The following is a 14,994-nucleotide window of genomic DNA, read 5'->3' as shown; positions in this document are numbered from 1 at the left end:
ATCTTCTCATTCATTAGTGAAAGCTGCTCTGTTAGCGGAGCCGGCAGGGCGGGCCGCTTCCCGCCCGCCCGGCGTTGGGAGCTGCCTGCGCCCCTGCCCCCGCGGGCGGCTGTTAGGATGGGGGGGCCGGGGAGGGGAGAGACACAAATCTGTTGGCAAAACAGGACTTTGTCTGATGGGGAAAAGGCCTAAGGCTCGGGGCGGGGGCAGACAAAGAGGCCGCCGCTTCCCCGGCGGGCGAGCAAACAGGGCAGCTGCCGGCAGACGGGGCCGGGGGCGATGAGCAGCCCCCGGGGGTGAGGGGCAACCGCAGGACCGGGCCGTGTCCCCATTGCCATCCTCCGTGTCGCGAAGGGCCTGGCTGTCGCCGGGTCAGAGTTCCTCGGAGTGGGGGAGACCCACGGGGAGGCGGCGGAGGGACGCGGGTGACCAGCCCGTATCTGCTCCCTTGCTGCCGCGGAGAGTGTAATTAAACTGTGAGTTAATAACGGGGCAGAGCCCCCGGTGTCCCCCACTGCCGTCGATGCCCTCGGGGGTGGCGGCCAGACGCCGTTCATTACGGAGGGGCTGGTGCGGGGCGGGTGGCCAAGGGGACGGGGCTAATGGGATTACACGCATTTCTGCACGGTGGAGAGAGGGGCTGGTGCCGCAGGACCAATAATTTATTGGCAGATGCTCCTCCGGCAACCGGCGGCACTGAATATTCATGGGGCGCCGCCGGGCACGGCGGGTCCCACCGGCCACCACCCCATTTCCATTACCCCGGTCTGGGGAGGATCCGCAAGGACGAGAGACCCCCGGCCTGTTGCGTGGGGCTGGTCGGTGCCAGGACAGTGAGAGGCGGGAGGCAGAGGGACGGTGCGGGTCCCTTCTGCTTGCGCCCGCAGGCGCGATGAGTCGTGACCCTGCACATCCCCTGCTGAACCCGTTTTCTCCAAGAAGCCAGGGGCTACAGGAGGATGAAGGAGCAGTTTGCGGACTGCTCTGAATACTTATTTTTGGTAGATAACTGCTGCCCCGGGAGATGCCGTTGACTGAGCGGGGAGCTGGCCCCGCCGCTCCTTCCCCGCCGTGTTAACTCGTAGCCCCTCGGTCGTTTGTAACCATAAAGGGGAGAAATATCGTTGCGGGCGAAGTTCTTGCGATGCTGCGGCTCCCGCTGCGCCGGGCACTTTATACTCATTAAGTGCAGCGGCGCTAAGTCATTACTGTAATAAGGAGTTATGCTGAATGCACGGGACCACGTTTCCAAAGCCATAAATTACAACTGTCAGTGCGTATTCGGGGGATCAACAGAGCTGGGAGTAATTATTTACAGCGTGCTTTATAGAGCAATTAAAAATTCCCCAAATGGTGTTAATTGCTTTTAACGCTCAGGAAGCGCAGGCCGCCCTTCCTGCGGACCGTGAGCCCGGGAAAAGGCGCCGCCGTCCGTGCGGGCTCGGGCTCGGTGGGAGCTGCGGAAAACGAGATTTCCCGTTGGGAAGCCCACAGCCCCGCGGGAACCCGGCCGGTGGGTGCGGGAGCTGTCCTGCTTCGCTATCGGCGTCTGTCGCGACACCTGCGGTATAACTTAGTGCGGGAGCAGTGAGGAGGGACAGAGCTCCGACGGCAGCGGACACCGCGCCTGCCGCTCCAGGGAGAGGCGAGGGAACCCCGACGGTACCGTCTCGGTCCCGGAGCTCTCCCGCCAGCCCCCGTGCGCTGCCCGAGCCCGCACCGGCGCCTCCGCCGCAATGGATTTCACGGGGGCCGCGGCGGGAGAGAGAAAGGGCTGCGGGAGGTGATGGAGGTGCCGAAAGCTGGATAATACCCGAGCTGGGGTGCCCCGGAGCAAGAAAGTGAGGCAGGGATGGAGTCGGGGTGCACCCTTCTGCTGAGGGGTGTCTCTCGCCACACACCTGCCCGCGGCCGGGCTGCTCACTCTCCTTTCAGCAATATAGAAGGTATTACAGGTTCTGGAAAGCACTGCTCGAAATGCAGTTTTCGGACCGAGCCCGATGGGCTTTGCTGGGATCTTGCCAAGGTCCCAGACACGCCACTTTTGTCCCTGGTCCCCTCAGGAGGGCTTGTATTTCGCAGCGGTGTCCCGGCCAGCAGCTGCGAGGCAGAAAGGCAGCTTGCGATGCCAAATCCCCGGGAGCCCCGAGCTGCAAAGGAGCTCAGGGGCCAAGAGGAGCCCCGGCAAGCCAGCAAAGCCGGAGAAAAGGGGAGTGGAGGGTGGAGGTCAGGCCCTGGCAGGGCTGCTCCTCTCTGCTAGCAGGAGGCAGATGCACACGATCAATGAGAGAACCTGAGAAAGGACCCCTGGGCACTTCGTGGGGAGAGAGAGCCTTATGCATTAGGAAAAACCCTCATCTTCGTTGTTATTTCCTAGCATGGATAAACTGGGCCCTCAACCCTCATCTGTGGCAGGATTAAACCACCATTTTAGAAATGAAATTGTCCCAGCAGCTGTTTGGGGTAGGTGAAGGGAGCCAAAAGTTTCAAGGCTTGCAGGAATATGGATAGTGGCTGTGGATACCTGAAGGAGGTGAGATGCTCTGGAGAAGTGGAGGCCAAGGACACTGGGCTTCCTTAATGTATGAATTTTGCAGCAACTTAGTGCACGTGTCAGCTCCTGCATTGGAGGCTTTTGTCTCCCTCCAAGGAGGTCTGACCCACCTTGTTGGTGTTTCCCACAAAACAGGATTTCTCTGTGCAGAAGAACTAAGAACTAAAGCAGCACTTTGAGGAATCATCTGGGAATGTCTGTCTCCCTGGGCTCTGCCTAGAGTCTGATATCTGAATTATTTTTTGCAGGGCCTAGCATTTAGAGTCCTAGCAAAGTGTGACAAATCCAGCCGTCAGCAAATGGAAGCATGCTGAATGCAGATCCAGGCAGAGGCAGCTGGGCTGGGGTGTCTCTGGCTCCCACCCCAGGGATCCATTTGTAGGCTCACTGGATTCATCTCCAAGTGGGTGCTGGTCCTTGTAGACTCTGCCGTTGGGATGTGGACCTGAAAGCACCAAGACTGACCCTGACATATCTCAGTGTGTGAGCTTGCAGCACGGCCTCTTTAGCCTCAGAATTAGGGAGGTAAAACCCGTATATTAATTGACAGGATATTTCCAGAGCCTTGTTCTCTATAGTACTGCTCAAGCCACAGCCCTGGAGAGCCTAAGGGGAAACTGGGGTCAGGAGCAATTTGAACTGGAACATCTCAACTGGGTGTTGTCTTGGAGCTTTAGATGCACAGTGTCCAAACTTCCAGTGCCAGGAGCTGTGTGGCTTTCTCAAGGATGTAAGTGAAGTCTGGCTTGTGCAGGGAATAAATCCTAGGGCTCTGCATCATCCCCAAACTCATCAATAATTCCCATTGATTTCCAGAAATTTTGAATCCCTGTCAGGACCTAGTCCTGCCTGCTCTTCTCCTTTGTCCTCCCTGGGTGCTGGCCAGAAGGAATTCTGACTTACCTGTAATCTGTCTCCTGACAAGTTTTACTGCCCCAAAGCCTCTACCTTGGGCTCGACAGCTGGGGGCTGTGACCCTCACCAACAAGACTGGATCACTGGTGGTGACCTTCTGATTTCTGGAGGTCAGTCCCTCTGGGCCTTCAGCATCTGCTCAGCCTGGAGGATCCCTGGCACAGGGGAGGCCAAGGCTCTTCCTGGCATCAGCTGGGGCCTTTGAGATGTGCAAGTGGCACCAGGCAGCTGTGTTATTTACTGGAGAGACGCATCTCCTGGGTCCCAGGACTTGGCAGCAATCTGCCTCCCTCAGGGTGTCAGAGCTCACTGGCAGGGGACTTTGTGGCACTGCGCAGGACTGGCATGGCATTTTATTGCTTCCCTGTGGAGACAACCTGACATGCTCAGGGCAGGTGAGCAGACTCTGCCCCACATCTCCTGTGTGACAAGGGGCAGGAGAAGAAGCTCAGGCATATCCTGAGGAAGGGGAAAGGCAGCTGCAGTCCTGTGGGACAAGAAGGGCCCCTGCCCGAGGGCAGCCTCCCGGCCCCGGCTGGCCCCAGCCCTCGCTCCCTCCCTCCTCTCCCAGCTCCTCCTAACCACAAGGACTTTGGTTGATGGAGCTGGCGCCAGTGAGTTCCCTGAAGAGTTCAGAAGTCAAGAACTGAGGCAGGTACTGGGAGGGGGGAAATCCGACCCCAGCGGGCGGGCAGGGCTGGGTGGTGGCGGGGGCAGGCTGGCTGGGCACGGGCCGGGCACGGGGCCGAGGGCTCCCGTGGTTGCTGCTGCCGCCCACTGTCTCCACAGCCTTCCCGTGAGGGGCTGTGCTGACAGAGACGGGTCTGGGATATCACAGCGGGGCTGTGGCTTGGGTGAGGGTGGCAGGAACCCACAAGCACCGGTGTGTCAGTGTGTGAGAGTCTGGGGGTGTCCGAATGCACGGGAGCTGGGGTGTGTTACTGCCTGTTGTGGGAGTGACTGTGGGTGTGAATACAAGCAGCTGTGAAGGCGTGAATGAGAACGTGTGTCAGAACTCGTGTGTACAGGGGGTTGTAACTGTCTGTGAGTGTGTAGGGTGTTTGAGTAACTGCACAAATGTAGGTGTGTGTGCAAGAAAATGTGTGGGACTGTGAGCATGGGTGTTTGTGAGCTCATGAGTGTTCAACGCTGGGAGTGTGAGGATGAGGATGGGATGATGTAGCTGGTGATGAGTGTTGAGGTGTACCTGAGTGCACAGGCACGACTTTCCATGCCAGTGGCGTTTGTTTTGTCTGGGGGATACCCCAGAGCAGGCTGTCCTGTGGGGTCCCCACGGTCCTTTGTGGGCACTAAACCACGGGCACGCTGGAGACGTGAAGGGCAGCCTTGGCCCCAGACAGGGAGGAGCGGGCCTGGAGGGCCGGTCCCAGCCCATAGCGGGGAGGATGAGGCAGGCAGAGCACAAACTCCCGGGCAGATCCCTGCTGCCTCGGCCGGGAGCGCTGGGTCACATTGGGCAGCGCCGTCGGCAGCAGCGGGAGGCCGGATACAAGGCAAAGCAGTGCTCAGTCCCATCGGCGGCCCTGCCCCCGGCCCGGCTGTGCAGAGCAGCCACCGACGGGCCAGGGCCGCAGCAAGTTTTACAGAAATTGCAATAGCGGCTTTCATTTTCACGTTGTTTTAAACTTTAAAAATAATTTTGTTTTGTTTTGTTTTTTTTTTTAACGGGAACACTCATCTCCCCGCGGGCAGGCGCGGGAGGGGACGGCGGCAGCAGGCCGTGGGTGCCCTGTCAGAGGGGTCCTCTGCCCCGCGGGGCGCAGCTGGGGCCTGTCATCGTCCTCATCGGGGAAAGGAGCCCCGCCCCGGTTCTCCGGGGAAAGTGCGCTCCAGGAGCCCCTCGTCTCCTCCCATCCCACCCCTTCCATGGGTCCGGGCACTTGTGGGTGCCCTTCTCAACGTCCCCGTGTCCCTGCTCTGGGGTCTGGTGGTGGGAGAGCCGTCTCCTCCGCAGCTTTTTGGAAGGCGCTGAAATTCAGAGCACCCTTCCGGAACAAAGGGGCACGGCCGGTCTGGGACCCCACCAGAAGGGGATCCTCCGGCTTCAGCCCTCGCTCGGGATCAGCGGCAGCCCTTGGGGATCCCAGCCTGGGCTTGATTCTCCTGCGGGGCCTGGCAGCCAAGATCCCCCTTCCCAGCAGTCCGCAGCCACAAACTCCGGGACCAAACGACCCCTCTCTGCCGCCCGGTATCAGCCACTATTTCACCCCCCAGTGCCTTGCACTCACCCAGCGCTCACTTTATAAGGCCGAGAAGGGCGGTGATTTTTTTTCCTTTTTTTTTTTTTTTTTTTTTTTTTTTTGAGAGGGGGTGTGCAAGAGCGGGCTGGGGAAGAAGAAACTCCTCTTGTGTGCTCTTCTCTGCTGTCATTCACTGGGCTGCTCTCAGCATCCAACCAATGGAGAGTGAGGGCCTGCAGCAGTAGGCCCTGGGTAGGGTGATTGATGGGCAAGCGGGGCGGCGGGCGATCGCGCTCACAATCCGCCGCGCTCCGCTCCGCGGGGCTCCCGGCTCCCCACCGCCCGCCGCGGCAAGGGGTCCCCGGGGCACCCCTGTGTGTGTGTGTGTCCGTGCGTACGTCTGTCTGTCCTGGGTGAGAGGCTCCTGGCGTGTCTTGGTACCTGGGGGTGCTGGGTCTTTTCGGAGCGGGGCCGGTGTGCGTGGCTGGGGTGTCGGTCTCCGCTCCTGGAAGCTGTCGGGTGTGCGTGGGGCCGTTGTGTCTCCAGTGTCTGTGTCCTGAGCCGCGCTGGGCACGGCTGTGGCGTCCCGGGCTGCGGGGCTGTTTCACTCTTGTACCTGGGCTGTGCATGGCTGTGCTGCTGTGTCTTCGTGCTGAGCGTGTGGCTGCCGAGTCCCGGTCTTGCGTGGCTCTGCTGGCGTTTCTTGGGGTGTTCTGCCGTCGTGCTATGGGAGTGAGCGCGTAGCCGGCGTTCCTGGGCTCTGCGCGGCCCCGTTGCCGGTTTCGGGGCGGTGCGGGGCTGCGCTGCCCTGCCCGGGGCGGAGGTCCGGCCCCGGTGCCCGAACGGCGGCATGGAGCACCTCGGGGCTCACCACCTGCACCAAGGGCAAGCCGAGCCCATCAGCTTCGGCATCGACCAGATCCTCAACACGTCGGAGCCGGGCAGCTGCATGGTGTCGCACCCGCGGCTGCAGGACTCGACGGACTACGGGCTGGGCTGCATCGTGGGCAGCGCCTATAACACGGTCACGGGTGGCTACGGGACGAGCGGCGGCGCGGCCGGCGCCTACACCGGCACCTCCTGCAGCATGGGCGGCCTGCCCGGCTCCTACAACGTGAACATGGCGGTGAGCATGAACGGCAACACCTTGAGCTCGGCCGGCGGCGTGATCCGCGTCCCGGCCCATCGCCCCGTGGCCGGCGGAGTCCACCAGCCCCTCTCCGCCGCCGTGCCGGCGGTGAACGGCATGAACAGCCTCACGGGGCTCACCTTCCCCTGGATGGAGAGCAACAGGCGGTACACAAAAGACAGGTTCACAGGTGAGTTGCGCCTCCGGGACCCCCTTTCTCTCTCTGCTCCCGCCGCCCCGCTTCGTCCCCCGCCGCCTGGCCTCGGCGCGACAACCGGTGCCCACACGGGCACGCAGGATCCAGCCGGGGATCTCTCCGGCCGGGTGGAGAAAGCAGCGGGGATGGTCCTGGGAAGCAGGTCCCGAAGGAGGCCAAAAGCAAGACGGGGTGGGAAGTGAGGCGTATCCAGTCCCCCCTAAATGAGTTGTGTTTCCTTTTGTTTGTTTGTTTGGATATTTTGGTTGGTCTGATTGTTTGTATATGTGGGGTTTTATGTTGTTGTTGTTTTAGTTCCTTTTAATTTATTTATTTATTAGTTTGGTGTAGGATTTTATATTTTTTTTCCCGCGATGCGGGTCGGCGAAGGCGGGCAAGGAGGAAAAGGGATGGTAAACTCCGTACACGACCTCCAGCGAGCCCCGGGCACGGCTGCCCAATCCCTGCCCCCCGAGCCAGACCTGGGGAAACTTTCCTTCAAAACCGAGAGTTGTTTGGAAGGCAGACCCGCGGCCCCGGCCCTGGCCTGCCAGGGAAGGCCGTCCCGTTGCCTTTCTTAACGGGCTGGCTTTCCCCGGTTGCGAGTTTCGGCTCAGCCTTTTTCCCCACCAAAAGGGACGTTTTGCAGGCCCGAGCAGAAAGGGGCTCGGGCTAGAGCCTCTTCTCGGCCTCGCCACGATTTCCAGGTGTAGCTGGGCTCGTCTTTCGGCACTAACAAAGCAAAAACTCGAACGGAAAGAAATAAATAAGACGCAAACAAACGAACAAAAGGAACGAAATTACAACTGGGAAAAATCAGCGCCGCTTCCCGAGGGCGGAAACCGAGGCCCGATTTTTGAAAGTTCCCGTTTAATTTCGACCCTATGGGGCTGGGCTCGGGCACGGCCGCGGGTGGACGAACGCGCTGTTGCCTTGGCAAGCAGCTGACTGAATTTCATGCAATTTGTTCCTAGCTTAGACACAATGCGACTTTTCACTAATTTCTTTTTTTTTTGTTTGTTTTGGTGGGGTTGGGAAAAAAATTCAAATCAACAAATCCAAACAAAACCATATATATTTAAAACAAAACAAAACAAAAAAAAAAGGAACAAACAAACAGAACAACAAATTTCAACTCCAGTTTCCAGTCCAGGACTGTACTTCTCTGTTAGAGGCACTGGGGCCGGGGACGATGGGGTTACCGCCGCGCCTAAACCAAATTATCCCGAACCCGCTTGGCACAGGGCGCGGAGCCCGGCCCGACGCCAGGACCGACTGCCGCTGCTGAGCCCCCGTTCTCCGGCGGGCGCTTGGCCGGGCAGGCGGCCACATTCCCCTCCGCCGGAGCCGAGCAGTGCCCGGCGGGTGCCCGCAGCGCCCAGGAAAGGCGGCCGGGCCTTCCCGGTCCGCGGGGCCGCCGCCGCCGAGCTTCTGCACCTCGTGCGCGGGTACAGGCGGGGAAGCCGCGGCTTCGGAGCGGTGGGGGGAGATCCCCAGCCCAGCGGCCGGGAGCCGGAGCCCCTCTGCTGATGTGTCGCTGCTTGCTTCTTTGCCTCTCATCCCCCCTCCTCCCGTGTCCCCCCCAGTGGCCCTCTCACCCTTCACTGTAACACGCCGTATAGGTCACCCCTACCAGAACCGCACGCCCCCCAAGAAGAAGAAGCCGCGCACCTCCTTCACCCGGCTGCAGATTTGCGAGCTGGAGAAGCGCTTCCACCGGCAGAAATACCTGGCCTCGGCCGAGCGCGCTGCCCTGGCCAAGGCCCTCAAGATGACGGACGCCCAGGTGAAGACCTGGTTCCAGAACCGGCGCACCAAGTGGAGGTGAGGGACCGGGGTCTCGATGGACCGAGGTGGGGCAGTCCGGGGGCACAGACCTTGCTGCCAGCAGCTCAGCCGGGAGCCCTGATGGCAGCGCAGAGGCGTGCAAGCCCCGTGTGTGTGAATGTGACTGTGTGTGTACACGTGCGTGTGCATGCACAGCGGCTTGTGTGTGCATGTGGTGTGTGCACACCTGCGGGCCTGTGTGCAAGCGAGTGTAACTGCACGGTCAGTGCGAAGTGCGTGTGTGTTCATGTGTGTGTGTGTGTGAGTGTGCACAGCACAGCCCGGCGAGCGCGGGGTGGTGCGGGCCGTGTGAGCACACCGGCCCTGCGTGCAAAAACGCGTGCTGGTATGCCACAAGGATGAGCGTGTGTGAGCACACACCTGTGCAGTGGGTGCAGTCAGTGGCACCAGAGGGTGGAGGGGCTCCCCCGCCTCTGTCCGCGGCAGCGGTGAGTGGCAGCCCCCGGCCCGGGGCTGTCGGAGTACCGCGCTTTGCACAGCGCGGAGGTTTTCGTCCCCGTGGGGTTCGCGGCGCCTCCTTGCCCAAACGCTTTCTTTTTGTTCTGCTGCCGGGCGTGCCGGTAAAGCCGGAGAGGAAGAGAAGGCTGGGCTCACACGGAGCCTCCAGGGCTCCGTCGCAGTGACCCTGCCCCTCCCAAGCTGCACGTTCCGGGGATGTTCCCGAGGGAGACACCCCAGCCCTGAGAACATCTCCTGCCCTGGGCTGGCTGCTGAGCTGCTGGGTGCTGGAGGGCAGGCAGGCAGCTTCTTCAAAATGGGGGGAAAGGACTTCCCCAAATTCTTCCCGAGGGTTAACAGGACGGTGATTGCCTGAGTATGCTGAGGTTGGGTAAGAAATGGGAGTCAAGGAATTTGAAACCAAGAGGGGGTGTGAATCCTCAACCCTAGTGTTCTTCTTCTAGTTCTTGCCTAGAGAACCTATGGTAGTGCAATTCCCGAACTGTTAGGAAGTCTCTAGCTGGAGTGATCTCTGTTGGCCAGAAAAAGAATCCTGGAGGAGGAACAGTCTTGCTGTGGCCTGCAAAATGGGGTCAGCTGTGTCTTCTAACCAGGTTTCCTAAGGAAGTGAGGCAAATCCATCTGTCAATACTCTTTGCGTCTGTTGGCTAAATTCAGCCTCTTTTGGCAGAGGTGCAGAGGATACAAACCTATTCACGTGTTTTACAAAAAATAGCTGGGTAAAGAGAAACAAAATCCTGCTTCTGCCTAAGGGAGAGGCTGCAGCCAGAGCTCAGTTGTAATATTAGACATGGGAGAATCTCTGGCCTGAGCCAGAGGGACGCAGGCACGTAAGTTCTGCTTGTATGCATCTGCACCTGCTGAGACGGAGATGTGGGTGCCCCTGGCTGATATCACACCCAGCTTCATGCCTCAGGGCCCTGCACTGGGCAGTGGGCTCTGAGTGGTTCCTGGGGCACTGGGAGCTGGAAAGAGCTGCTGCAGGCTCAGCCTGAATGAGGCAGTTCAAGTATCCAAGAAAATAGAGTTGCCATAATCTCTCTGAGCAGTTAAATTGCTTGAATGCAGATTGGGGGGAAGAGTCTTGTCCCTGCCCCTTGCCTGGTTGTCTCCATTGCAGGGAGGTGGCTGTGTGATCCCCTCCTCAGATTTGGGTTCTTGCTTTAGACACAGCTCTTTCCAGGCAGGTATGAACCTGGAAATCCCATTCTGATGTGAATCCATGACTAGACCAGCTGCTCGCAACAGGGAAACACTTGGGAGCAAGGTGCTCACAGCCATGGTACTCCTGATCACCCTGGACTTGGGGCTCCCTCCCTCCTCCTGGAGCATCTCCTCGTTGTTCAGGGAGTCATTAAATATTCATTGAGGCAGAGGCTGAGCTGCTCCCCAGGCAGGTGCAGCTCCGAGCCCGCTCTTCCCGGGATGTCTGATGTGAGATGTTGACACAGTGATTAGAACAGGGACTGAGCCCTGAACTACCTGCTCCCAGGAGGGAACCCTGGCCACGTGTCTGGAGGTTTGGGTGCCCAGAGGCCCATTGCTGGCATCCAGGTGCCAGCCTGCTTCCCCACTGGGAGCCAGGGACCTCTGCCCTGTGCTCTGAGATGCCACTGTGGAGATCAGAGCTGCCACTTCCAATTCCCATGGCCAAAGGGGATGAGACATCTCACATCCCCCCTGAGCTGCTAAATTAAAAAGCTGCCATTTCCTGTGTCACTGGTCCACTGAAGCTGCTGAGAGGATGTCAGCTGTAACTGGGGGTGTGAGGGAGGGAGGGGATGCTTTGGAAGTCATCCTAGGACCAGCACTGTGAGTTCCCAGCTCCCAGGTTTTCCCAGCAGCATCAATAGAGGTTCCAGCTGAAGTAGGGGTGAGTGCAAGCATCTGTTTGCACTTTAGACTGACCTGCCATCCAAGCAAGCAGGACTGGCATTTCCATTGTGGATATAAGAGGATTCAGGCTATTTCTACCTATCCCATTCTCTGCTCCTGGGCAGCCCAGGGCCAGGGCCCAACTAACACTGGAAAGAGCCCCCTCTGACCCCCTACACCCACTCCTTGGGGATCACTTCTGCTGGTGATACCAGGCAGACACATGCCCGAAGTGTTCTGAAAAGCACTGTCATTCACCCTTTCCAGATAGTATATTCTGTGCTTTGATTTTTGTTACTGCTAAAAAATGTGTTTCTAGTGTTTAGCTGAAATTTTGCTGCCTGCTATGGAAATGTTTTTGCCTTTATCCAAGCTCTCAACAGCTAGTCACCACAGCATGGCAGACAAGGCGGCAAACCTGGATGCTGAAATGGGACGTCCAGAATGACATTGCCCATCTCCCAGCTGTGTGGCACTGCCAGTCACTGCCTCACCCCACCCTGCTCCATGCTTCTTCCTGGGGCTTTGCATGCTTGGCTCTTGCTGTTAGACCAGAACATGGTTTCAGGGGATCACAACCTTTGCAATGCTGTTCTGTGATACTTTGGGTGTTTTGTCCCCGCTTGTTTTTTTTTTCCTGTGGGCAGAAAGTAATCCAGAGCTGTGGGCTGTTCCCAACTCTCTTTGATCAGAGCAGTGTTTTTGCAGACGCCAGTAAAACAGACCGACCCAGTCTATGGGATTTACTGGGATTTAAATCCCAGTTTATGGGATTTACTGGCCATTTGTGTAGGGGATGTGGGACCATGCCATGGCAAGGCACCGTCTTTTCCTACCCCTGCCCTCCCACATCATGAGCACCCAGCACAAGTTGATGTCTCTGGGGACACCCTTCCCTTGCTTCCCCAGGCCCCCCTAATGGCTCCCTCTCTCCTAGGAGGCAGACAGCGGAGGAGCGGGAGGCTGAGCGGCAGCAAGCAAACCGCATCCTCATGCAGCTGCAGCAGGAAGCCTTCCAAAAAACCATCAACCAGCCCATCCAAGCCGACCCCATCTGTGTCCACAACTCCTCTCTCTTCGCTCTTCAGAATCTCCAGCCTTGGTCTGATGACTCCACCAAGATCACCAGTGTCACCACTGTCGCCTCTGCTTGTGAATAAGTCTGGCACCCACTGGTGGCACCTCCACCTTCGACTGGCGGGGCTGTCCCCAGGGAGACACAAGGCATCCTTGGTGGGACATGTAGCAACACTGTTTCTCCCCAAGGAGGGCTGGAACCCCCTAATCCTCTGGCCACAAGCATCCTATGTATCCAGCTGGGGAAGCCCTCCACAAGGAACAAAAAGAAGGAAAGTCACCCCAAAAACTCTCCCTAGCCATGGAGTTGCTGGAGCAGCAATGCTGTCTCACCTCCCCCCAATCCTTTTGTTCTCCTGAAAGTCTCCAGTGTCGATCCTGAACTTGCTGACGTGCTGCCAGACAAAAGCCCAGCCCTGACAGACACAGCCGCTGGTGATCATCCAGCTGGGGGAGAGGAAAACTTCCTTAGGATTCTACTGGCAGCAGTGCAGAGTCTATGTATAACCATATATATATGTATGTCTATATATATCTATATATAGATATATATAGATATATATAGATATATGCTTTGAACTGTTGGCTTGAAAGAAAAGGAGAAGGCTCCCTGAGAAACACTGTCTCTGCTGTGAGCATTCTTGGATTGTCCGCACCAGAGACATTCGGGGGTGCAACAAATGGAGGAAACAGCAGCAATTTCTGCTTGTGCCAGATGCGAACCCTTCAGATCTCACCTCGCTGTCTCTCCTCCCCTTTTTCATTAATTTTTTCTTGCGAGAGGGGAACAAGAGAAGGATCTGACAGACTCCTGAGGACGGTAAATATGATATCTCAATCGTATGAAGAACCCAAACAGTCCCTGGCTGCCACAGACTCTGTGCCCATCAGCGAGTATTTTAATAACGAGAAGACCTGGGTGGCAGTTTGTGGGGGTAATGCAGTTTCTTTCCATGGAATATTTCCATATAATTTGCAAAATGTTGTCCAATGTTTTATTTTATCATTTTCCAGTTAGAAGGCAGTTCCTGACAACAAAAAATTGATTTCACTCTCAGCTGTTTAACTTAGTTATTCTTTTAATTGTACCAAGAGAATGAGACAAAATTAAACAAAGCACTTCTAGCAAACGCCAGGAATATATAGCTATATATATATATAAAAACAATATATATTTTTCAGTTACTTATAATCTAAAACAGCACTGCCAATTTAAGCAGTTAGTACAAACAAGCAACCAGAAAACCTATTTTCAGTGAGATTTTTAAAGGCATTCGTTTGTTTGCTTTTTTTTGTTGTTTTGTTTTTTTTTAAGTTATGCACTTACAAGGTGTTTTATGTGTATTCATTTTATAAAGTGCTTGTGTAATTTATGTGGAAATGAAAAAGAAAATAAAAAATCTCCAGGGTCCTGAATAAATCATTTAAAGCCTTGCTGTTCCCTGTCTATTAGTTCCCCAAGAGGAGACAGCATATCACAACTACTGCTGAAGCCTGTGCTATTTTTTTTTTTTAAATAAAAATAGAGTTAGCATTTCCATTTGACTTTGCTCAGGTCCACTTGGCTTTAGAAGCTCCAGATGTAATATGCTGTGTTTTAATCCCTGGTCCTATAAACATTTTCAGGTTTCAACCCAGCAGTGCATTTAGCACTTGCTTTAATCAAAGCCTTTCTGGGGGCTTGCTGGGGGTGGCCGGGACTGTGCAGGGGCTTAGCCTTAAACTCATGTAGAATAATTTATAGAATAAGACCTTGGAATGAGGTCTCACCTGGGCTGAGGCAGATCTACAGATATCTGTGTCTGAAACTGAATACAAAAAGGGGAATTTGAATCTAAAGAAATGTGCAAGAGTACATTTTAGAGACAATCATGTGGGGGATTATTGTGGGGACACTGTTTTCCATTTGTGCTCAGCCTTGCTGCAGGACATCGTCCCCAGCCTGGCAAGCCCTTCTCAGAGGAAAATCAAACGGGTGGGAAAACTCTCATCAGCTTCCTTGGGGGAAACTCCCAGCCCCGTGGCTGGCTTCAGCCTGCTCTGCTGCTTCCTTCCAGCACTGGGAGTTACTGAGCAAAGGATGTCGGAGGATACGGCTGAAAAGGGCAGGCAGCCACGAGCAGCGGCAGGGACCCCCTGACGTGGCCCTGGGGTCCGGGCTGCCTGTGGGACATCTGCAACAACACACCCCAAGCTCTGGTACCTGATGGGGGACAGTGCTCCTCGAGGCTGGCTCCTCTGGGTGCAGCGTTGCTGGGGAGTTTGTTAAGGGAGAATATGAGTAGCCTGCTGCATCCAAAATCTGCTGCTCTAGGATTGGGCTGAGAATTTGTGGTGCTGCAGGATTTTCCCATTCTGCAGTCCAATGTGTATGAGAACACAGAGAAACATCTGCAGCAATGGAGAGAAAAGAAGCCAGAAAAAGGAAAGAAGGAAAAAAACATGGGAAAATATGGAACTTGGAGAACATGCATTTTTGGAAATATCTTTAAAAGATTATCACTGCCAGAAGAATGCTAAAATAAAATAATACATATTTTTCTAATGTAAATTTCAGGCAAGTCTTTTGTTTCAATTCTGTTTCATACTACAGTCAGATTTTTTTTATTCTGAATGAGCTTGTTATTTAATATTCACACAACTTTGTCTACAAAGTTAAACTCCTTCAGAAGGCATTGCTGTGTACAAACCTTTAATGGTTTACAGTTTGTTGCAGTGTGTATTTTTCTTTTCAGGCTTT

General features: G+C 56.0%; 1 protein-coding gene across 2 annotated transcripts; it reads left to right on the top strand.

The window, feature by feature from the left end:
* Positions 1-5,823: 5,823 nt before the first annotated feature.
* On the top strand, positions 5,824-14,883 carry TLX1 (T cell leukemia homeobox 1). 2 transcript variants are annotated; one of them, XM_074545122.1, is made up of 3 exons: positions 5,824-6,989; positions 8,582-8,819; positions 12,115-14,883. In XM_074545122.1, the coding sequence occupies exons 1-3, from the start codon at positions 6,521-6,523 to the stop codon at positions 12,335-12,337; spliced, it is 930 nt and encodes a 309-aa protein (XP_074401223.1). In that variant the 5' UTR covers positions 5,824-6,520; the 3' UTR covers positions 12,338-14,883. The 2 variants fall into 2 exon arrangements, with proteins under 2 accessions (XP_074401223.1, XP_074401224.1); XM_074545123.1 differs by lacking the exon at positions 12,115-14,883 and having other exon boundaries at positions 8,618-8,823.
* Positions 14,884-14,994: the final 111 nt, after the last annotated feature.

This window comes from Zonotrichia albicollis, chromosome 7, assembly GCF_047830755.1.
Source record: "Zonotrichia albicollis isolate bZonAlb1 chromosome 7, bZonAlb1.hap1, whole genome shotgun sequence".
Classification (NCBI taxonomy): Eukaryota; Metazoa; Chordata; class Aves; order Passeriformes; family Passerellidae; genus Zonotrichia; species Zonotrichia albicollis.
This window is presented reverse-complemented; position numbering and strand designations above follow the sequence as displayed.

Bases quoted from the DNA above. Each gene is read 5' to 3' on its own strand.
- TLX1 (XM_074545122.1), top strand. From the start codon at position 6,521: ATGGAGCACCTCGGGGCTCACCACCTGCACCAAGGGCAAGCCGAGCCC. The intron at 6,990-8,581 runs GTGAGTTGCGCC...TGTCCCCCCCAG, and splicing joins CACAAAAGACAGGTTCACAG to TGGCCCTCTCACCCTTCACT. The intron at 8,820-12,114 runs GTGAGGGACCGG...CCTCTCTCCTAG, and splicing joins AACCGGCGCACCAAGTGGAG to GAGGCAGACAGCGGAGGAGC.